Source organism: Akebia trifoliata, chromosome 3, assembly GCF_017979445.1.
Source record: "Akebia trifoliata isolate Shusen 1 chromosome 3, ASM1797944v1, whole genome shotgun sequence".
NCBI classification, from domain to species: Eukaryota; Viridiplantae; Streptophyta; class Magnoliopsida; order Ranunculales; family Lardizabalaceae; genus Akebia; species Akebia trifoliata.
In genome coordinates this window covers 42,188,113-42,213,279 of record NC_141377.1, presented here as the reverse complement: position 1 = coordinate 42,213,279, position 25,167 = coordinate 42,188,113, and the positions used below count along the sequence as shown (strand labels likewise).

Below are 25,167 nucleotides of genomic sequence, written 5' to 3'. Positions count from 1 at the left end.
GCTATATAGAAATAGCCAATTCCATAATGAGGTCTTTCATATTTCTTGGATTCATAGTCAGACCATTCGACAAATATGAAATGGTATAAAATAACATATCAACTTTTTTCTTCTTCATCAATTCTAACTCCACTTGCTACCGATCTGCATGTGTCCCCGCTCGTAAAGTAAAAAAGGTGCACTATTTGCACCCATCTAATTGTTTGTTTCACCCACTTTACTGCTTTCACCGAACTAAAGAATAGGTGAAAGCAGTAATTTTAATTTTTCTACTTTCACCCACCATCCCCTACTGAATCTGATTCAGGTCTCTTCCTCCTCCTTCTCCTCTTTCGCATTCGCCTCTCACCCTTGCTCATTCTTCTTCTTTGAATTTATGTAAGTTTCAACAAGGATTTCATGGTACAAGAAGTAAATACCCTTAGAGTTAGCAAAATAGGTTAAAAAGAATTGTGGAAATCTCAACTCCTACTGTAGGAGTTGTTAAAAAAAAAATCCAAACGAAACTTCATTTGATAGGTAAGTACTAAATTCATAACATAGATTCATTAAGAACCTACCAAATCTACCTAAAAGGATTCATATAATATGCTAATCAGTAGGTTCCTACTGAGTGCTTTCAAGTTGATTCGGTAGGATCCTATTGAGTTATGATGTAAATTTTCAATAGCTTCCTACCGAACAAAATCTTTTTAATAAACAAAAAAAAAAATCATTTTTTTAAAGTGGGTGTAAAGTAATTTCGTTATTTATTAGAAAATAATGTTTAAGACAATTAATTAGGAGTGACAATTGGGCTTACTGGCATGCTAACCTGACCTGCCAAAGAAAAAAAGAGTTAGGGCAGGTAATGAGCCCGTAAAGCTATGATGAGATTCAAAAAATTGGCCCATCAAATCCGGGCTGGGCTTTAATAGTGCTCTGTCTAGCCCGATCCAGCCAACTATTATATTTTATATAAATATAAAAATATATCTTGCCCCACCTCTCACACCTTTTATTTTAAACACCCACTTATGTAGTTGGATCCTAGGACTATGCCATACTGATATTTTGATAAGTATGCTATACAATGGAGTCCCAAGGAGAACATGTACTAAGTATATTGAACCAAAAAAGAGTATCAGATTATGAAATAAGATTTTCGATTTAAAGAAACTAAAACAAGAAAGGAGGGGCAGTTAGGCTTGGAACATTTTTGTTTGGAAATTAAAATTTTCCAACAAAAACAACAATGATGGCACATTCTTTAAAAAAAAAATTATTAAAATCAAATTAGCAATAATAATTCCTATACATTCATACATAGGATTCATCAATTTTCCTTTTTAATCATGTGGGCATTACTATCTTCTACTAATATTTGTAAAATCGATTACAATGTTCTTACCAGGAAAGAGGAAACTTGATAAAATCTTTTAATAGTTTCTGCGCTGTCATATCACTTCTATATATACTTTTTTGACCAGTTACTTGTTCTATTTTATTCAACTCGAGCCGAGACTAGATCCACTAGCTAGGTCAGGTTGGGACTTAGTCCATTTAGGCCCAATATGGATGTAGGACTTATCAAAGTAGGATTGGATTTGGGCTCAATAAAGCCCAGCCCGAATTCATCCATTGACTGCTCACCCAGTTTTCTCTTGTGAATCTTACAAATAGTTGATACCTTTAGGACATGTGCTTGTACCCAATACGATAAACTCCCAACTTGAAAGGGAAAACAATCAGAGGTAAAAAAAATTTCAAAGCCTTTAATTAAGCCAAAGAAAAAATAAATAAATTTTCTTTAGATCTTATATAGGGCATTAACCTTGAGTTGTTAATTCTTGTAAAACATGGTTGAGGATCTCTGCAGAGAGAAGACAAAACATAAGAATTGTTCACGAGGTTCGTCCCAAAATCAAACTATGTCCCCGGGCTCCGAAAAGTCATTCCACTATTTTTGAAATCTTTATAAGATCTACAAAACCTAGCCTCCTCTTCTTTTTTTTCCTCCTCCCAAGAGCCCTCTTCTCTTCTACCTAATAGTTCTCCTTATATAAATAGAAAGTTGAACTCTAAAAAAATAGTAAAATCATTCAGGATTCTCTACAAAATCTATCATTATCTAGAAATAGATATTCTCTTGTTAATTAGAAGACTTTTTATTTCTGAATAAGATTACAATCTTAATTAAATAAAATCTAATTTAAGATATATCAATTAATGTCTCGAGATATGTATTCATTGTCATGTGATCGATCATCGATATTTGTCTTATTTACACCACTGGTCAAATATCGATTTGACCCTCTACAGTTAGCCTCTTCTCGTAGGTGGAAATTGGTAAGGTTGAGATTCACCTACGAGAATACTACACTATTTTCGTGTTTCTACTTTATCTTACAAAAATATAATCCCCTTATCTTCCTTTGATGAGGCGATGGTCACTTGAAACCTTGTGCTCACTCAGGGCCTCTTTAATCACTCAGGACAAAGCAGTCACTCAGGACATTGGTCATTCAAAGCCCTCATCCTCTCATTACAGAACTGTCACTTAAGACATTAATTATTCAAGACCCTTAAATCATTCATGACTGTTCTTTCACTCAGGATATCTTGGTTACTCATGACTCCTATCCACTCAGGACTACTCTGTTACTCAAGATAAAAACTTGGTCAGTTTGGACCCATCGCTACTCAAGACGATTTTGCCACTCAAGACAGAAACTTAATTTCTTGGGATCTTCTTAGAAACTGGATCAAACTTCTTCAATGAGTCTAGTTTGCTAAGTATTTTTCCTGCAACCTGCAACTCTTAAACAACATCAACAAAAAATAATAGCATATACATAGAATATAACATGGTTATTACCCCTCCAAGTAGTAATTTAATAATTGTACCTCATAAATTGGGCTAAAAGTGAGCCCCAATGTACATCATTTTACCTTATTAAATTGAGGACAGAATGAGCCCCCAATTTAGTCACGTGATTTGACATAATCTCTTAACTTGATTGAATTCTTGAACTATAAACCCGACTTAGTGGAATCTTGTGACTTAGCCAAGTTCATGACTTAAAAAAAAACATATCTTATTTTAGGTCTCTATGTTGTACACAAACCAATCATCATGAGTAGAAATCGAGCAGGGCTAGGTAGATCGAGCAGGGCTGGGCTCCAAGTAAAGTTGGGTAGACTGAGAAGAGCTACGATAGACCGAGTAGAGCTAAGCAGATCAAGTCAACTCTTGTGAGTTAACGCTAACCAATTAGAATTGGTGATCTCCCTATAATGTATGCCCTCCTAAGAATATATCACAATGTAAACCATTCTCACATAAGCCTACTCATATCCAAAGTAGTCCGGTGATAACAATCCCATAAATTTCTACACCTTCCTGTGAGCATCCCCACGTGCAATACATGAATAACACATATACTACTTAACCATATCTATAATAGCCCTAACTATATCACCACCCTTAGATGGATTGATTTTTTTTTTTTTTTTTAAACTTTTGCCCTTTTTATACATCATACCTTTCACATAGTCATGTTAGAATAGCTTGGTAGTATCATTAGCATTACCTTAGCTTTTTTCACTTTACTATTTGTTTTTTTCCTCTTGATGTTGATACAACATTATATTTAAAATTGTAAAAAAAAACCTACCTCCAACACTCAACCTGTTTTATGTGATGGGCGCATTAATCGATCATTTTTTATTCCTAACAAATTTTGTTTCGTAATCTACACATTTCTTTCTGTTGTGCATCTTCCAATGACTGTTATCCTAGAGCAACACTAACCTATCACCTTGTACAACCAATCCATGATAAAAACTCTAACTTGATTATGACTAATTGATCGTCGCCATCGTTGCAACTTAATTAAATTGCTACCTGCAATTTCTTGATGTGCCATCACTTTTCATTTAATTTAACCTATGTTGATTAAGGGGTTTAACAACCATATCAAAACCCAATGGGGTGCCCAAAATTCCCCCATTATTCATCGATCCGCCCTACCTGTTTATTTCTTTTAACTGTTAAAAACACGCACAATAGTCTCCAATGTAGATTGAGATCATCTTAAAAGTAATTTCTTATTCGATCCCACCCTGTGGTATTTATGAGTGGTTATGGGTTCGATTCCCACGGATGACGCCAATTTATAGAAGTAAAATATCGGATATCGTTGATTCCTCGAGATTTTTCCAAACAATCGATCTTCATTGTTCTTAATGCATAGAAATAACCAAAAATCACACAACAAAAATAATCAAAGAGAAGGGAAAGAGAGAGAAGACAAAACATAAGATTTGTTCATGATGATCGTCCCAAAATCGGACTATATCCCCGAATTCCGAAAAGCCATTCCACTATTTTTTAAGCCATTACCAAATTTATAAAACCTAGTCTCCTCTTCCTTTTATCATTATCCCAAAAATCCTCCTCTTTTCTACCTAATAGTTCTTCTTATATAGATAGAAAGTCAAACCCTAAAAAAAAAAGTAAAATCATTTAAGATTCTCTACAAAATTTATTATTATCTAAAAATAGATATTCTCTTATCAATTATGAGACTTTTTATTTTTGAATAAGATTACAATCTTAACTAAACAAAATTTAATTCAAGATATATATATAATTAATACATCGAGATACGTATTAATTGTTATATAATCGATCATCGATATTCGTCTTATTTACGTCACTTGTCTAATATCGATTTTACTCTCTATAGTCTCCAAACATATATTAAGATGTGTCAGATTTCTAAGAAAAAATATCCAAGAAAACCACATTAAAAGGCCAGTAATAATTTGGAAGTAAATTTTTTAACCCTCATCTTCCAACTTAAGATTCTATCTACATTAACCTCTAATCCATAAGACAAAATGGTATTTTTTGGAAGAATAAAAGTGATGAGTTTTAGGTAGAAAATTTTAAGGCTTTCTACACAGCTCGTTAAGATTAGGTAAAAAACAATGGACAAAAACAATGGACAGATGATATGATTAAATAGGTTAAAGTTAATTCACCATATAGGTTAAAGAGTTTGAAAGATGACTGATTTTTCAAAGAAAAACCAAATAGGACTTTTAAGAAAGTTAAAAACACATGATACAATTGAGGATAAGATTAAGTAAAAAACACATGATACAATTGAGATAAGATTGAGTAGATGTTTAGAAAAAATACCATAATTATTGAAGAGATAGAAGATGATTAGTTTTGAAAAGTAACAACCAAGAATTTTTCTCCAGAGATTGAAGATGAGACCATCTGACTCATTGTCATTAATATATTCAGAAGACTGAGGTCATGGGGCAGGTCATCAGTTGAAAAACAAGGGTATCTCTTCTCTTGACTAAAATATAGTGGTGTATAAAATTCCACTTGATTGATTAGATGATAACACACTCTCTGAAACTCTGAACAATTCAAGTAGTAGTAGTAGAGAAACAATGGGATCTGGAGGAGACTTACATGTTCTCACCGTCTCCTTCCTCGGCCAAGGCCATGTTAACCCCCTGCTTAGGTTAGCCAAGCGCCTCGCTTCTATGGGTCTCTTGGTCACCTTCTCCACTACTCACCACATAGGCCAAATGATCCAAAACGCCACTAACAGCACCACCACCACAACTACCGTGGCCGATGGTCACCTTCGATTTGAGTTTTTCTCTGATGGTTGGAGCGACGATGAACCAAAGCGCTACGACCTAGACACCTTACTTTCCCAACTCGAGACTGTCGGTCGAGACTCACTCACCCAACTCATCAACAAACAAGCTGAAGAGGGTCGACCCGTTTCTTGCATCATCAATAACCCGTTCTTGCCTTGGGTGTCTGACCTCGCCAACGATTTGGGGATACCATGTGCCGTGTTGTGGGTTCAATCCTGTGTCTCCTATTCTGCTTACTATCACTATTTCAATCACTTAGCTTCCTTCCCAACTTTAGACCAACAAGATCTCTCAGTCGATCTTCCTGGTTTTCCTACTTTGAAATCAGATGAGATACCCACCTTGTTGCATCCATCGAATCCTTATTTATCTATAAAGAACGCGGTCTTGAAACAGATCGAGAACCTCTCGAAATCTTTGTGTGTGTTGGTCGATTCATTTGAGGAACTCGAACGTGAAGCTATAGAACCTATGTCTGATCTATCATCAATAAAATTAAGACCCGTGGGTCCGTTATTCATCAAGAATGCTGACACCAGTATACGTGGCGACATGTGGAGTGCCGCGGAGGATTGTCTCGTGTGGTTAGATTCTCAACCGGTAGATTCGGTCGTGTACGTGTCATTGGGCAGTATAGTGGTTCTAGAGAAGGGTCAGATGGAGGAGATGGCATGGGGGCTATTGAACTCTGGGTCACCCTTCTTATGGATGATTAAACCACCACCTCAAGAATCACACACAGCACTACTACCTGAAGATTTCCTTAAAGAAGCTGAAGGTAAAGGGATGGTGGTTCCATGGTGTCAACAAGATCAAGTGCTTGCACATCCATCGGTGGCTTGTTTTGTGACACATTGTGGATGGAATTCTTCGATGGAGAGTTTGACATCTGGTGTGCCCGTGATTGCATTTCCTCAATGGGGGGACCAAGTGACCAATGCCAAGTTCTTGGTGGACGTTTACGGTATTGGGGTTCGTATGGGACGTGGAGTCGAAGATGGGAAATCGTTGACTAGGGAGGTGGTGGAGAGATGTGTTGTGGAAGTAACGAGAGGGCCTAAGGCGGAGGAGATGAAGAAAAAAGCGTTGAAATGGAAGAAAGGAGCGGAGGCAGCAGTGGCGGAAGGTGGTTCATCGGACCGTAATTTACAAGAGTTTGTAGATGATGTAAGGATGGCATTGAAGTAGAGAGTCGTGCTGGAGCATTACTCTTATTCATTTCAAGTAAAAGCACATGGACGGTTGTCACTACATTATGACAACATAATATATTTTAAATACTATAAGGTATTATAAGGAAGACAAGCATTGATTTTTTTTTTTCGGAGGATCAATTGTCTTTCTTGTAGAATAACAATTTGATGGTTGATCGTTGGTCAAATACTCGAATATCATTTCACATACGTATCAACGGGTTCTTCATTTTTGGATGAGGACATTGACTAGATCCATATTCCATGCAGAAACCCCATGTTTTTTTTCCTTTATCCTTGTAAGAGCGGTATCATGACAGCAGACGTTGAAAGGGAAAAGGAATGCTCTGGGGGTGACATTGGGAATTACTGTGATTCTCACATTTTTGAGGTGGAGGTGCATACATTACCGTAAATGTTTTTTTACCCGAATATGAAGGAAATGCATCTATGACTATCACATCAATGCAGCGAGAATCACAATGAAAAACAAAGTCTTCCAAAAGCATGGACACAGCTTTTATAACCAAAAATATGGACACAATTTTTAGAGCAGACTCAAAAATAGCTATCAACTACATCAATGGCATCAACAAGATCCCTTGGAAAGAAGAGAGATTGGTCAAAGCCATCAAAGTTAAAACCTCATTGTTCCAAAAGATGGACTTCTCTTTCTGCTTTAGAGAGACAAACCAAGCCGTGGATTTCCTAGCTAGTTACCTTACTACCCCTGATAGAGTTAGGTTGGATCTTCTAAGCCTCCCTAGTAATCTCAAGAACATAATATGTAAAGCTGTCTGCGGGCACGTCTATAAAAGAATGTAAGGACCTTCTTCCCCCATAATTAAATAATAATAAATAAAAAATCAAAACAAAACAAAAAAAACAAAGTCCCCTAGGATTTTTCAAACACAAATTGTATCTTTTTCAAAACAGTGTCTATATGGCACAATTTGATTAGGAATAAATGCAGTGTGCTGCAAGAACAGCTTTGATTAGGAGCCGAGGTGTTTTAAACACCAACTAAAACGTGCCACCTAGACACCTAGACAATTTTATAAGTGCGGAGCACCTTATTGAATCCTGAGTCTAATTTTATTAGAGCAGGGATTAGAACAATGTCCCATTTTTAAACATATATTAAGTGTCCACGTGGTGCTTCACTACTGGGTTTTAAAAGTTATTGGGTTGCTAGCTAAAGTCATGGGAAACTCCTCTTTTTAAGTTTTGACTGATTTAATTATTATAAAAAATAAATAAATAACTACATATTCTTTCTTTCTTCCCCGTCCAAACCTTCTCTTCGCCATCTTCTATTTGATATTGAGCCATAAAAAAATTGGATTTTCTTAACATCTCTCGTCTCTTCTTTGTGGAATAGGTGAGTCTCTCTTAAGGTTCTTAAGGTTCTCTTAGATTTTTATGATTTTAATCTAGAATCACTCATTCTAAGATTTATGCATGCCAACAAACAGTTTTAGGGTTCCTTAAATGGTAGTTGGATTTGTGTGGCATAAACGATGAATGCGAAGGGGATTGTTGAACCAGGTCAGCTCAATGTTGAACTCAGTGTCCAACGCAGGCAATGTAACACGACTCATGCATATTCATAATTTTAAAGATTTATACTTAAATTTTAATCTAGACATCTGTTTGACTATTAAAATACATAACTTCTCTCTTTAATGCATATTCATAATTTTAAAGATTTATACTTAAATTTTAATCTAGACAACTGTTTGACTATTAAAAAAAAAACTTCTCTCTTTAAAATAAGGTTTTCAAGGAAGAAGCTCATTGTTCTTTATTATTATTATTATTTTAGAAGTGAGTAAGCTCATCACTTTTTAAAATGTCTTAAATTTTGATCTAGGTCATTATTATTGTTGGATAGGTATTTATCAATTACGAGATATCAAAAAAAAAACATTTATTATAATAATCAACCGGATGTCAAATCAAAAGTTAGGGTATGTTTGATTGCATGGAAAGTGACTTTCCATGGAATTTGAAATCCATGAAAAAATTGTGATGGAAAATAGGTAGGGTTGGAAAATCAAATTCTATTGTTTGATTTTACTTGGATAAAATCATGGGAAAATTAAATGAAAAAAAAAAAAGAAGGAGAGGAGGAGGAGAAAGAAATATGAGAGAAGGGAGAGAGGAAGAAGATAAGTGGCGGTAGCGGTAGTGGTGGCGTTGGCGGTAGCGGAGGTGGCAACGGTGGCGATGGTGGTGGCGATGGCGGTGGCGGTGGTGGCGATAGCGGCGGTGGTGGTGGCAATGGCGGTGGTGGCGATAGCGGCGACGGTGATGGTGGCGGTGGCGATGATGACGGAGGTAAGTGAAGAAGAAGATGAGGGGAGAACATGGTGGTGGTGGTGGCGGAGGTGAGGGATGGAGAAGGAGAAGAAGAGAGAGAAAGAGAGAGAGAGGAAAGGTGGTCGGAGATGGTGATGACGGCGACGGCGATGGTGACGGTGACGGCGACGGCGATGGTGACGGCAACAACGACGGTGATGGTGACGATGGCGATGTTAGTGTAATGGTGGTGGTGAAGAAGAAGATACGAGTATGAAAAAATTGGAGATGGAAAATATGGGTGGATTTCACTTTCCCATCCATATGGGTGGGAAAGTGAAATCCATGTTTTTGTGGACTTTTTGATTAAGGTGGAAAATGAATTTTCATTTCCATGTACAATCAAACACTTGAAAAATATCATTTTCCATGAAATTTGATTTTCCACCCTATTTTCCATGTACAATCAAACATACCCTTACTGTGTTTTTAGCATATAACATAGGCAAGTTGCAAAAGTCAAAGAAGAAATAGAAACTGCAAGCTCACTGCTTCCTAGAAGCAGCATCAAAAGTAACAAGCTCACTGGCTTAGAAGTAGAAGCGACAAGCTTGCCACTTCTAAGAATACTGTAACTTTTGACTCTGACACATATTTCATTATTATAGTATGTACTTTTCTAATATCTCCCCAAGATCTATCCAATAAATTATATAATAATAATCAATTAGATGCCTAGAAAAAATTTATGTCTAAATCTTTAAAATTACAAATATATATCTTTCTCCATTCATCGTCACAAATCTTTGTAATAGATTAAAAATTACATCTAAATCTAAAAAAATGAGTATATTTCAAAAATTCTTTGAAAGTGCCAACTTAGCTGAGTTTGCAAGGACCTGTGGTGTCCTGATTGCACATCCTAGGTTCAAATCTTGTTGACCTCACCTTCATGTTGAATACTAACCACCCTTGCTTCCTAGCATAAAAATAAATAAAGAAATAACTTTAGTCAATTTGAAAGGGCATTTAGGAAGAAAGATTTTACTTACTGGACAACAAAGCTAGGTAGATAAAATTAGCCTCATCTTCAACCTTAAGAATCCATCTGCTCCAATCTTCAAACTTCAGGAATATTATTTTATTACCATCTAAAGAAAAATGTGGTCAAGGTAGTAGTTCTTCAATTTGAAAACTCGGCGCCCCCTGGATATAATCTAAAAGACTAAACTACCTAAAATTTTGTATGGTTAAATTATTTGCCACACCTTCTGTTTTTTACTCACTTTGTATTTTTCCACCGATGACTTTAATCCCATTCCTTCGCCCCAAGAAAGTTCTCAATTTTTATTTATTTTTTTTAATTTCTACTTTCCAAATTCTAAAATCTTTTCATTCCCAACCACTACAACGAAAAGATTGGGAAGAAAAAGATTTTAGACCCTTTCGAAGTCCTTGTTAAGTTTTGGCTGATATTCTTGTGAGGTTGACGTTGAAGATCAACAACCTTTTTTCTTAGGATAAGTACTCAAATTCATTAAATAAAATTAAAGAAGAAATTCTCTCGAGAATCCAAATGGGCTGGACTATTTGCACATTCTTTTTTTATCATCTCACCCACTTAAAACGCTATTTTCAAATAAATAGAGAAAATTACTCACCACATCCACTTAAAAAAAGACTAATTTTTTGTTAGGTAGGAAGCTACTAAAAATTTACATCGAAACTCAGTAGGATCTTACCGAATCCACCTGAAAGGACTTGATAAAGAACCTACCGATTGGAACACTGTAGGAACCTACTAAATCCTTTTATGTAGATTCAGTAGATTCCTAGTGAATGAAGCTTCGTTTGAATTAATTTTTTTTCTACCACCAAGATTTTCTAACAACTATTAGATTAGAAGTTGATCATTGCTAACTTATTTTTGCAAGCTCTAAAGGTATTGCTTCTTGTACCACAGATCCCTAGTTGAAACTTACATAGGTTCAAAGAAGAAGAAGAATGAGAAAGAGGGAGAAGCAAATGAGAGAGAAGCAGCAGAAGAAAAAGGAGGAGACCGAATCAGATTCGATAGGGCAACAGGTTTGTTGCCTTACGTCTATGATCAAATTGCAGACTTTCTAATTGATTTTATGCTTTGTTAAAGATCTGCCATTGTCAATCTGCTGCTTCTTTTTTACTTAAGGTTATAGATCAACCATCAACCAGTATCACGTTTAGGAATACCTCTTAATTGTCATAGGTTCCACTCTCTTGCACTAGTTGTTAGCCATCTAATGTTGAGGACATTGATTAGGTTGATGCTGAGGCTGTGGCTGGTCACATCGGATAGCACTAGAGGTCTAGAGCAATAATATTGATCGTTCCTCCTTGTGGTTGGAACTACAGACTTCTCAGATTGCGATTCATACAAGAAGGCACAATATCCCTTGATATTCAGTCATCATAGTCATAGGCTGTCAATATAGTTTGGTCCCTGCCATGATCACCAACTTTATTGACTTGTTAAGGGTTCAAATGGATTGCGTCAAAATACCATCTTGGATTATCATATGTAGCTCACTTGTAAACCTCACTACTTGTTTGATTCTCTGTCAAGTTATTATGTGAGGATAAATGGTAAAACTCTTCCTCAAAATCCTTCAGAGAGCGACTCCCCTGTTTAATATTGTGGGAAATAAACCTAATCATAATTTACCAGTAGGAATCATACTTGCAACAATTGTTTCATTCTTTCCCAAGTTCATCTTCACCCGCAAAGCCGAGGCCCCACCTTTAAGTTTGCTTGCCACCAACTTCACCTTCTTATCATCAAGGATCTACATATAGTTGAAGGATCTCTTAGCCTTAATAAGCTAGTTAAGGAAGTTCTGGTCATGAAGTTGACCGTTGAAGTCGAAAACGTCTATCTTGACATGTATTTCCAATCTTACCCTAAACCTCCCTATCCTCTATGTTGAGTCATTCCTAGCAAGACCACCCGAGGATTTAACATGTGCACTAGATCTGGGCCCTCTCGCCAATTATAAATTGTTTGTTGTCATGGATTTGATTACGATTAAGGCATCATTCCATCAAGTAATCACTTGCATATCCTGCATTATCTCTGGTGGTGGTCCTACTAAAAGGCCTTGAATGTTGCCAAAGTCATGGCTTCATTCCCTAAAACACGATCCAAAGAATCGTTGTCGCACAATCCTTTGTCAAAGCCATCAAACCGAGGATAAACACTTGCATCACTTCAAGACCAACTGCTGCAGTTAAAGCTTGGAGAGAAAAGAAAGAGAAGAGCATCGCCTACTTCTACTTACATATGGTAAATCCTTGAATCCATATTTCAAATCCATCGTAAACATAAGAAATCAACAAAAAGAAAAAGTAAGTGGACCTGACCAGATCAGCTTCTGATATTAAAATTCGATAGAGATGGAATTCTAGCAGCGGACCTTTTTTCTTATTTCATTTCCTTGGATTACGCAAGAATTTGTCGATATTTCCGATTAAGGAAAGTGAGAAAAAATCCCTAAAGAAATGACCTTTAATTGACAATAAGCAAGCAAAAACCCCTTGCACTTCAATCTCTTTACCTTCAATAAAGCTTTAGTATCCTAAACCCCACTTTCTACTGCCACATACCTAAAATAGTAAAATTTTCTAAAATAGTAAGAGTCAATAAACTTATCCAAATACAAAACTCTAAAAGAAAATATTCTAGCTAAATTAACTTTCAAAAGCTAAAAAATATTCCTAGTTGTTCAATGATTGTTAAGATCCTTTCGTGGAATGTTAGAGGTTTGGGTGAGGCGTAAAAAGGCAGCAGTTAGAGAGATAATCAAGAGCAGAAAGCCCCAATTGGTGGTTATACAAGAATCTAAGTTTTCATTGGTTTCAGATCACCGTGTTTTTGAGCTTTGGGGTGGTAGAGTGGAGTGGGTGGCACTCCCGGCTTTAGGTGCGCCGGGTGGTATCATCATTATGTGGGATCTCAAAAAGATTTGTGTTCAGGAAAAATTAATTGGAGCTTTCTCAGTTTGATCTTGTGCAATTGTGTGGGAGTTTCGGAGGAGTGTTTAAGGTCCCACTCGGGGGTGAGAAAGAAAACACAGTTTTGGGAGGAGTTGGATAATGTTCATGCATTTTGGAATAAACCTTGGTGTGTGGAGGGTGACTTTAATTTGATTAGATTATTTTCTGAGACACAAGGTGGCACAAGAACATCAAAGGGTATGAAGAGTTTTGTGGAGATAAGTTTGGCTCCATGCTACAGTCGGTAGTTCCAAATCCAGCTTCTGACCATTCTCCTATTCTTTTGGAGGCAAGGTTAAATTTGAGTAGCAAAACTTCCTTTCGTTTTGAGAATGTGTTAAAGCATGATGGCTTCCTAGATCTTGTGGGTACGTTGTGGAGATCTTTTGATAAGACAGGGAGGCTGGAGGCTAGGTTTACAAAGAAGTTAAAAGCTCTTAAGGAGGAGTTGTTGACTTCGAACAAAGAGGTGTTTGGTAGAGTGGAGGTTAAGAAAAAAGGTATTCACGATGAGATTGAGAGGTTAGATAAAAAGGAGGAGGATGATGGTGTTATTTCTTTTGAGGAGAGGCGATTCTTTTCTTCTATCCTTAGTTGGTTTTCTATATACTACACAGGTTTGTTAGTTTTTGTAGAAAAACGTTTCATTTTAGACTTCTTTCTGTAATGAATCTGCCTGTTATTTAAGACAAATGTATTGGATTGAAGGAGAGCCAGAGCTATGGTCAAAAAACTTAACCTGACAGGTCATTGAAGACTTCCTATAGATATTCTGTGTCAGAAGAAATGTGGTCGAAACAGTAAATTACATTGTTCTGGTGCATCGCAGTTTTCGATATGCAAAACTTCGTGATCAATTATCAGAATCACTATTATAATATGTCATTATGCAGTTAATGACGAAGCCTATGATATCCATACAAATACACAGCTTGAAAAATAAATTTGGGATAATATTCAACTTGAAGTTGAAATATACTATTTTTAGTAATTGTATATAATGATATATATATATATATATATATATATATATATATATATATATATATATATAATATATATATATATTTTGAGAAGTGCAAATTTATTAAAGAGGACAAGTAGTCCGCCAAAAAGATTACAAGCAAGTTTATCAAAAAGAACAAAGGCAAGAAAACAACAACAGAACACCACCCACAAACAATCACCCTCTACAAACGAGATCCCATCTACACATCAAATCTTCAAAGAACACTCCTCTGAACTGTTTGAACTGCTTACACCAAAAGAAGAGCAGACCCAAGTTGCTGAAAATAACTTCATGAATAGAAAGCTCCTTCCCTTGGAAGATATGTTCATTCCTCTCCTTCCAAAGACCCTAACAAATGGCTGCAGGTAAGCAACTTCAAAGAATCTTTTCTCTACCTTGAAAAGAAGTGGTCTGCCAAATTGCAAGCAACATCCTAACAGAATGAGGGGAGCACCACAAGATATTAAACAATATGGGCCACCTTTCAATGAATGAGAAGATGGTCCACAAATTCCCCACTCGACTTACAAAGAAAGCAGTAATCCACAACCACCACTCCCCTCACCTTAAGATGATCAACAGAACAATGGATCACAACTCTCAATCTAAGAGCTAAGGCCTTAGAAAAAATCTTATACAAAGAGCTCACTGGACTAATGGGTCTGAAATCCCTTAGCCCTTCTACACCTTCCTTTTATGGAATCAAGGAAACAAAAGTAGAATTAGAGACAAAATCAAAGAAACTCCACTCATGAAAATCTTGAAAAACCAGTAAAAGATCTTCCTTAACTACCTCCCAGCTAAACTTGTAGAAAGCCATAGAAAAAAAGTTGGCCCGGGAAACTTCCCTCCTCCCATACTACAGATCACATGATACACCTCTTCTCCGAAAGGTCGCTCTAACCAATCCCTATCCTCTAAAGACTCGAAAGCCAAGTTCTCCACAAGAGGTCTATCCGTGGAATCTTCAATGTAAAGCTCCTCATATAACTTAACAATTTCTTCCCTAATCCTCACCTCATCCTCCAACATCTCCACTTCAGCCCAAATCTTCGAAATAAAATTCGATATCTGATGGGCATTTGCAATCTTATAAAGAGATTTGTGTTGTTATCCCCTTCTTTCAACCATTTCACTTTTGCTTTCTGGCTCCAACTTATCTCTTCCTATAAAGCCACCTTTTGAAATTCTAACTTCAGGTTCTCACAAGCACGCCTCTCCTCAAAAGAAATAACACAAGACGCATAAACCATAAAATATATGAAACCACAATGAACTTTGATTCTACGTGCCAATAAGCAACCTACCATGTTATCTCTGATCAGTTTTGCCAGGGGCAAAGCCAGGATTTTGTCAACGTGGGGTCAACCAAGACCATTACAAGCTTTAAAAGTTCTTGTGGTGGCAATAGTGGTGGATTTATTTTTCCGCTGCTGCTATCAATCGCAGTAGCCTATAAATCCTTATAGTTTTTAAAAATTCTTGAGGGGCAAGTGTCCCCACCATAAATCCATCCGAGTCTAGCCTTATAGACTTAGAGGCTGAATTCAGGATCTGACCTCTGACAGGTTGGACAGATCATCCCCATTTCAATGACGACAACCAATGGCGGATTTACAGTGGGGGCAATTCGCCCCCCCCCCCCCCCCCAAGATTTTTTTTTTAATTATAAGCATTTATATGCTCTTGCGACTGATAACCATGATGGAAAAAAAAAATCCAACACTATTGCCCCAACAAGAATTTTTAAAATTTGTAAGGGTCTTAGTTGCCCCCACGTAAACAAAATCATGGCTCCATCCTTGATGCCCAATAAAGAGATACCAGGTTAAGCAATGGACCTTTAACTAATAAAAAATCTGCCAATTGAAAAACCCAAAGGAGATGAAACTTAGCCCACTGCAAATCATTTCAATTTAGGAGTCCCAAGATTCAAGGATTCTATGAGAAAGAGTGAAGATAACTTACACTTGCATATTCCAATTCCATTATCTCATTTTGACTTGAGTGTCCAAGGATAATTGGCAAGTACTACATCAGTACAAGTTGAGCATGTTGGACTGAAGCAGGATGCCAGTCAATATGGTAACAGTGTGAGGACCCGGTCTCGAGGTGTGAGGAAACCCTAGAATCCCCGCCCCCCCACAAAAAAAAAATAATAATAATAATTATTATTATTATGGAACACTCTTTATCAAGTTAAATTTTGGTATGTGGATGGGGGCCAGGCATACATGAGTAGGGGCCCAAAAGAATGTGCCTCATGACAAGATATTATGTGATTGCAAAACCCTAGGAAAAAATTTGAATTACAACAAAAACTTACTTGGCTAGGGATCTTGAAGGATGCTTTCTATATTTCAATGTTTTTTATATTTTCTCTTTTTTAGTAAGGAAAAATACCACTCATCTTGGTAAAGTTATGAGTGGTGATATCTTAGGTCTGGTACTTGTCTTCACCTTTGAGTTGTGGGTCTAGTTCAAAATAGAGCACAATATATGCAGGACCAAACCGAAGCTGATAGGCTCAACCTGGCCAGAATGTTTCGGCCTTATTTGAGATTTTGAGTTTGACCAAAATTCCAATATATCAGGGGCATTTGTTTCAGATTTTAGAATATAATTCTTCCATATGATGTGATTCTAGAATATGATATTATGTATTAAAGTGATTCTTTCATCTTAAAATAAGAAACAATACAGGACCCATCATTTAAGATTTTTGAACTGAAGTGATGTTTTTGCACTAAAAAATATAAGATTTTGTACCACAACTATAAAACAGATCAACGAAAGGAGAATATGATTCAACATCTGGAAATCAAATTGTGAAAATAGTGCAGCCAAACGGAATTCTGGATACTTGGAATCAATTTTCTAATCTGGGTCGAACAATTATCAGAGTATGGAATTAAATTTTAGAAATAATATCGATAAGACCTGGTGACACACGTTCATGGTTAAAATTTGTTACCTGCTTGTCTTGTTCACTTAATTCAAAATTTTCACGGTACGCCACTCTAGAAAGAACTAAGACCGTAGGGAGGAAGCAATAATTCATTTCTTGGTCTACTAGTTTGATATGTTTAATGTATACAATTCAAGCATGTAACCAAGTTACAAGTACTACCATAATGTTAAAAACTCAAGTTTATACAGAAAAATAATATGAACAATAACCAAAATTTTAAATAAAACTACTAAACAAACATTGAAAAACTAATCTCTCTCTCAAATTGAAATAACCAAATGAAACTAAAACGTATATATGAAGTATATCTGAAAAAAAGTATATCTAAAAACTATTGCATTGTCAAGTTTAAGTGTTATAGTGATCAAATTATAATCAATAAATATCACATCTCAAAAGACATGCAAAAAAAATGTAAATGTTCATTTAGTGGTGGCTTGAAGATAATTTTTTTTTTTGATAAATAAGCTTGAAGATAATTAAAAGAAACAGGTAGATTGAATGTGATTTTTGTGCTAAAGAGAAACTAAAGTTTATGGCAAGAAAGAAGATGACATTAAGGGGAAGGAAGCACGTATATGTACACAGAAACACATACATGCATAAATATATACATATAAAAAAAAGGAATACAAAGAGATGATCAAACTTCTCAAGCAAATACTTTGCATCTTCACATTTTGATTCATGAGTTTGTCAAACCCAATAGAAAAATTCAACAAACAGCAAAGATTGGATTCACAAATCTGTTGGCACGTGATTCATTGTATTTCCATCAACCCAAAGCAAAATGTACCACAAAACCGATTCGCTTCATATCAATATAAAAGAGTGAATTCGGCAATTTATGTTAGAATTACAACCCAGTCAACCAAGACTAACCTCATACAAAGACTTGGATTTAGAAATATCTTGGTTGGGGTTGCAATTGAACATCTCAAGAACATCCTCAAGTTGGATTCATGATATAGAACTCAGGTGTTCTTGTCAAAAAGCAGTCTCAAAGACCGTTGAATGAGATTTTCATCAGACTAGGATTAAGGATTATACGTTGTAATTGGATAAGTTATTAGGAATATGACGGAACGAAAGACCAAGGAAAGGAAGAAGAATGCACCAAAATGCAGGTGCTGCACCAAACGCTGGTGGTTCTTTCTTGTTGTAAGTGAATGCAACGAAAAGACCCGGAAATAACGAATAATGAGAGAATGAATTTATTGACATTTCGTGCTCATTTCCAAAAATTTCTGCTTTGTTATTCCCATCATCCGGTAACCACAGGATGACCCACAATCAAGGTGGCAGGATTCGAACCTATGGCCGGCCTTGCCCTATTGGGTTGGGTGGCCGCGGAGAAGGAGAGAGAGAAATGCAGTTGATAGATTAGATCTCTGTGTGCGGCGTGGGATCGGATCAGATTGAATGTAGCTTCCTTACTGGCGAAAGATCAGGCCCTTACGGGGAGGAAAGAGCAGCAAGGGCACCGCTCGGCTGGAAGGAAGAGAGAGCAGGCAGGCGGCTCCAACTATTCAAAAAAGCCTGATGTTGAATGAAGTGAGCTCATCGATTGACCGATCGGCCTTCTAGTGCCAATGGAGTTCGATCTTTCCCTTGCTCCTTCCGCAGCGCTTCCAACCTGGCCCGGGACGGAGGGAGGACTCCTTCACTAGTTGTGAACGTTGATGGACCTCAAGTCCAAGGTTTGAGGGCGCCTCGTGCATATCTATTTTATTTCGTTGGAAAAGCTGGAGGAAATGGTCTACCGAAGTCATTCATCCATCGACAATGCTTTCTATATGGGTGTAGTGTAGTTGCTTGGTGGGGCCGGTCGAGCGACTTCTTCTTTCTATCTAGTTCCGTATCTTGGTTGGTGCTCACATTGAACATCTAAAGCCGAACCTCGAGTTGGATTCATGATTTAGAACTCAAGGAACTGTATCAAAGCGATCTCAAAGGCCATTGAATGAGTTTTTCAATGTGAATCGATCATCCCATTGACTCGTTCAACGTTTAATCCATACATCCATTTCTTTTAATTCGACCTATTTTTCGAAAAATGTGACTGATAAACCAGGTTGGGTCAATTTCCATAGGTTTTTTTTTTAAATTTTTTTTGTATATATGTGATTTTTAAGTATTAAATGTTTATAATCAATATGTAATAAGATTTTGAATTTACAGCAACTATTAATCCAGATTACACCCCAAAAAAAACCATCCTTTAAATATACATATTTTTTTTTTCATTTAATGACAATTGGTTAAATCAATTAAGTATAGTTTGATTCATCTCAAACAAGACTCAATGGGTGTTACCTACGTCAATGCCCTCATCATCAATCTCCAACCACAAACCCATTATTTTTCTCCCTCAAAACCCAGCACTTTCAATATGTAGGGTTACAGTCCCCCCCCCCCAAAAAAAAAAAAAAATTCTTCAATTTCAAGCTTCCATCTCCTTAAACCTTCAAACCGCAAGAACAACAGAGGATTTTGGGGAAATTTATTACGACCCCAAAGAGACATAGACTTAACTTTTCACATCAGCACCAAGGTATGTTTAGTGTATTGGTTGGGATCGTATCATTTGGTGTAAGAGCTAGCACCATGTCTGAGGTTTGAACTTGGGGAGAAGCGACTTGTGGAAAAGACTACTTGGGGTGGGACGAAAAGAAGGAAACCAAAGTGAACGCCACCGCAAAGTAGGCATTCAAAGCATTAATGTAAGGGGCAACACGGGGAAACGGTTCACCTAGGGCACAAAAGAATGATACCAAAATGAAAGACGTGTACGTCCGGTGATTGTGGAATGCGGTGATATGTTACAACCCCGCGCCATTAATGCCCAAGTATTTGCGGTGTATTGGTTGGGTTTGTGTCAAAGTTGAAGACCATGTCAAGGTTCACAACAAAATATAGAAGACAAAGTTGAATATGATTTTAAGAAAAAGTAAACAAAAAATACTCTAATGGTTCAAGAATTAAAAATTTGACTAATTTTTGGAGAAATAACAATGGTTTTCACTAGAAGTTGAAGGTGAGGGCATTGATGTACTATTTTACTAGTCTCTCATAGAAGTATGTGGTCAAGACTCTGACTTTTGGGAACACGGGTATCTCAAACATCCACTCAACTGAGATTTCCTTTAGGGTGAGTTTGGAAATGGGAGTTGGAGTTACAACTCCCACCTCAGAATTCTAATTGGTTGTTTGGTTCACCAATTCCATGGAGTTGCAACTCCAAGAAGGTCCTCAACTCCCATTTTTAAAGGAGTTACAACTCCCAACTTGTGGGTGGGATTTACAACTCTAGGCAAAAATCTTTAATCCCAAATATCGAGCTGACTTACATGAGTCATCTAGTATATAAATTAGGGTTGTCAATGGACCCGGCAGAGTATGGGCTTTAAATGGGCTGGGCTTTTTTAGGCTAAAAAATTAGGACCTAACTCAACCCATCTAAATATCGAGCCGGGTTGGGCTTAATAAATAAAACCTTAGTCCAAGCCCGGTCCACTTTCATCAACATTCGGGTGATTTGCGGGCCGGACCAAACCCATTTTCAAATACACTACGAAGGTAAGGATCCCATTATTAATTTATAATAAGACTATTATCTATTGTATTTAATATAATATAGTGGGCCAGACCACCCACCGAGCCTACACTTAAAACGCAAATCCGGCCCTATTATTAAATCGATTTAGCTTGGCTCGGCCCAATAGCTAAATGGACTTAATAACTAAAGCCAAACCCGGTCCATAGCGGGCCGAGCAGGATGAGGGCCAAAACCCAACCCATTGAGAGCTCTAATATAAATCATTCAACTCACTTTACATTATTTATGATCTAGATTCTCCTATTTAAATAATTATTATTTTTTAATAAAATGAGATCATTAGAATAAGACATAAATGGGTCGGATTTTATCCGGAATTTGAGTGATCTAGATTTAGCAGGTTTGGACCCTTGGAATAGATCCGAAGAAAAATATGGGTCGAAAATGGGTTGATGTCTCTTAATCCGATTTAGATTCAAGTCAGATACAAATACATTCCTATATCCACCTAGATCCGAATGATATATTGCTTTGAAAAAGGAGGGCTACTGAACTCCTAAATTTAAAATTAAAATTTAACGGTGGAAAATAATTTTTTATAAGTTTTATTTTCTTCTAGATTTATAGAATTTCGTCCTCTACATCCATGTGGCATCAAATCATGTTTTTGGATGCTATAAAGTGGTCTTAACAACCTTTAGTAAGATTGGAAATCTTGCTAAGTTAGTAAGGCTAGACTTACTCTAAATCTTAACATACCGTTGCATCCCAAAAATCAAATTTACTCGCTTGGTCATTTGTATATTAATCTTTAACTCACTTTCATTACTGTTTAAATGAATCTTATATTTAAATAATTACAATGAAATAAAGTGATAGGAAAATAATTAATCACAAAATCATATTTATTTAATATAATAAATATTTAAATTAATAATTAAAGTTAATTATTTGTTAAAAATATATATAAATAAAACCAAATTGACTCGATTGAGTCATAGTCGATCGTAGCAAAATACAAGGGTTCCAAGTTTTTTAACAACTTCTAGGCTGAATTCCTAAATAAACCAAACATTAGAGTTTATTTGAGGAGTTATAACTAACTCCACCGATTGCAACTCCAACTCCCGCTTCCAAACACACCCTTAGTGTAATATGCACATCCGAACCCTAATTGGACAATTCCTCCCAACCAAAGTACCATACACATCACTCATATATACGATACAGATCCATTAAAACAACATATACCATATAAAATCGACAAATCAGAGCGAAATTAAGAAAAAGAGAGAAAGGGCAAAGTGAAAATTACCAATTACAGCTTACTTGCCTCCATTGTTGAGGTTCATCTTCTCGTAATAGCTGATAGAGAGAAGAGAAAGTGAGAGATTAACCTCGTCTTTCCCCCAATGGGTTGTTGTAGTAGGCATCTTATTAGACTTTGATGGAATCATAGAAGGAGCAAACAAAGAAGATGATTGAGATGATGAAGAAGGAGTCGATAATGAAGGATGGTTTAAGAAGGGCAACAAATAGAGTGAGTGGAGAAGACGAAAGCCTCCGAATGCGAGAACCACGGATCGAAGCTGGTGTTGATTTGCACAACCAGTGTTGGCCCAATGACGTGTACAGATCATCTCCCATAATCGTTCATCGTGCGCCGTCTTGTTCCATTGCTTGCTAACGCACGCCGCGGTGGCTAGTGTCCTCGAATCTACATGTTTCAGCACCTCCAATAACAGATCTTCGTCTAGACGCACAAACCCTTTCTCCTCCTTCTCTTCTTCCTCTTCTTCTATCTTTATTTTCTTCATCTTCTTCTCATTACTGGGCGTTGGATCGTCTTCCATGCTGAGTGCTCGCTTCATCTCTTCAACACAATTGAAATCCCACCAAAAGCTCAAAACCTTCTGTCCTCCTGAGACAAGTCACGAAATTATTGGGGGTTGGGAGTTGAGACTGCGAGTGGAGTGGAAGAGGTTTGTTAGGAAGTTCACTGCGTTTCACACTTCGATGACGTGGGAGAAGCGGACTCATCTCTAAAAAGTTTGGTACAGATCTCTAGGGAATAGGGATTCTGAATTTTTCCTCTTATCTTTACTGACTTTTCATAAAGGGCCTCGACCCATAAAAGTCCTTTATTTATGAAAGGATTTTGTTAACGTGTGCCCTGAAGTGTAACAGATACATTTGGAAATTGGATTTTGTATCGAAAATGACCTCTTAAAAAATACCCTAAAATTCAAATTTCTAAAGTGTATTTATTACACTTTAAGAAAACCCTTTATGAAATTTAGCACTTTATTTTTGGGTGGGCGACAGGGAAAGCTTCAGCCACAAAATCATTTCTTTTATAGATAATGAATATTTAAATTATTAGGGAGAACTTAAAATTTTATGAAAAATTACAACCGGTTAAAAATTCTAATTTTACGACAACAGTCCTGATTTTCCTTCATTAATGACAAATTAATTTTTTTTCCCTCCTCCCTTGAAAAATGATTTGCTATAATCACATGACAAATCAAATAAATCAATGTTTTTTTTTTAATAAAGTTAAACAAAATAAAAAAAAATTGAAATCAAACAATCATAATTTAATCTATAAAAAATATTTAAATTATTAAAATTTAATTATATTTTATTAAAAATGTTTAAAATTATCTAAATCAATCTTTATTTTTTGTAAATTTATAATTAAATAATTAATTTTAAATTTGTTAATATTTGTTTTATAAATAAAGTTAGAGGACTGCTATTGGAACCCCAGATTTTATTGATTACACCAAAATATAAAAAGAAAATAATAAATAAAAATTAGGGTGCCAAAATAAACTATCTCATCATTTGTTAGATTTGATCTTCTTCTTTTTTATTTATGATTTTATGTAAGCCTAATCATAATTGTAAACAACACTTAAAATTATTTGAACAAATGTTATAATGTTGAGATTATAATTTGATTCAAAACCTTTGTAAGGCTTGAAGAATGTGTTTTCATATGTAATTGGGGTGTGATAAATAATTTAAGAAATTAGGGTGGAATAATTAAAACATAAGGTGTCAATAGTAGTTCTCTAATAATTTAAGAAGTTGAATTGTAATAATTCAAATCTTTCTCAAAAAAATGATTTTATCATTACTTTTTATATAATTATCACGAAAGTCAAATAAATATAATGTTCTTTTGATTTTTTTCATGCAATTCAAACAACAAAAATAATTTTCCATTTCGTTTTTATTTTTCCTCTTCTTCTATTTTCCAAGCGAGTTTTTTTTTTTTTTTCAACCAAATTCTCTCAATTTCGAAACTTCAACCAAACTCACTCGATTTTGAAAACTAAACTCTCACGATTTCAAAACTTCAACCAAACCATATCGATTTTGAAACTAAACTCTCACTGTTTATTTAACATTTATCTTAACACTATTTTGTGCTGAAAAATGTTTTATATAACCCGAACTGAATTTTCCCTGATCTTGTGGTAGAAACCCTTAGCCAGTTAACTACCACACTGTTTGTCTGACATTTATCTTGACTTAGGGTTAGTTTACTTGTATTACAAAATGAAATTTTAAATACTAATTAAAAATAATAAATATCTCATTGTCATAATTTGTCGAATCATATTATTGTCATAACAAATATTTTTCATAATTTTAAAAATAATAAATATCCTTAAAAAATTGTTTTTTGATTGATCTATATCTTAATTTATTCATGCCCGATCTTTGTTGAGTAGGAGACACATGTTGTTGAAGAATTTTTATATATCGGGTTCTTGAAATTTGGAGGAACTTGTAGTGTTCTTAACAAAGAGAAGGAAATAGAATACATTAAGATCATGAGTTACATGAGACAAGGCATGGTGAGAACTGTCTTTTCACCTAGTAGAGTTAAGAATAAGATTAGCTTTATTAACTTAGTAAGATTTTAAATCTTCTTAAGGGTTATGAGCTCACATCGTGACATCAAAAAATACGATCCAATGCCACTAGAATGTAGAGGAAGAAATTTTTAATAACTTTGAAAAAAAGAGAGAGTTAATTTTCATTGTTGAATTTTTATTTTAAAGTTTTGGAGTTACATAGCCATCCATTTTCAGCACCTTTGGTGATGTTCAAAACATTATTTTTTTATTTTTTGAATATAATTTTTCATGAAATCTTAAAGGCTGTGGAGTTGGATTAATAAAGTCATGTGGGTCTAATAACCCTTGGTAAGATTTGAAATATTACTAAGTTTATAAAGAAAGTGTTTTTCTAAAGATATAACGAGAGACATTGAAAAGAGGAATACCAATCTATTAGTGGATGCCACTTGGGTATTCTTGCTAGCAAACGAAAGCGTTTTTCTTTTGTTTTTCCAACAAAAGACCTAGTTCACTGTATCGTATTCAATTTGTGTTAGGAATAATTTGAGAACATT

The 25,167-nt window shown here is 35.7% G+C and overlaps 1 protein-coding gene and 1 pseudogene across 2 annotated transcripts; one reads left to right on the top strand and one right to left on the bottom strand.

The window, feature by feature from the left end:
• The first annotated feature begins 5,239 nt into the window (after positions 1-5,239).
• Positions 5,240-6,978, top strand: LOC147407078 (gallate 1-beta-glucosyltransferase 84A23 pseudogene; annotated as a pseudogene).
• A 2,344-nt stretch (positions 6,979-9,322) lies between these two features.
• Positions 9,323-22,791, bottom strand: LOC147407077 (F-box protein GID2-like). 2 transcript variants are annotated; one of them, XM_086435471.1, is made up of 2 exons: positions 22,065-22,791; positions 9,323-10,142 (listed from the first exon to the last, which is right to left on the bottom strand). In XM_086435471.1, the coding sequence occupies exons 1-2, from the start codon at positions 22,604-22,606 to the stop codon at positions 10,130-10,132; spliced, it is 555 nt and encodes a 184-aa protein (XP_086291597.1). In that variant the 5' UTR covers positions 22,607-22,791; the 3' UTR covers positions 9,323-10,129. The 2 variants fall into 2 exon arrangements, with proteins under 2 accessions (XP_086291597.1, XP_086291598.1); XM_086435472.1 differs by having other exon boundaries at positions 9,324-10,146; positions 22,051-22,790.
• Between the last annotated feature and the right edge of the window lie 2,376 nt (positions 22,792-25,167).

Coding starts and splice junctions, on each gene's coding strand:
- LOC147407077 (XM_086435471.1), bottom strand. CDS start 22,606: ATGAAGCGAGCACTCAGCATGGAAGACGATCCAACGCCCAGTAATGAG.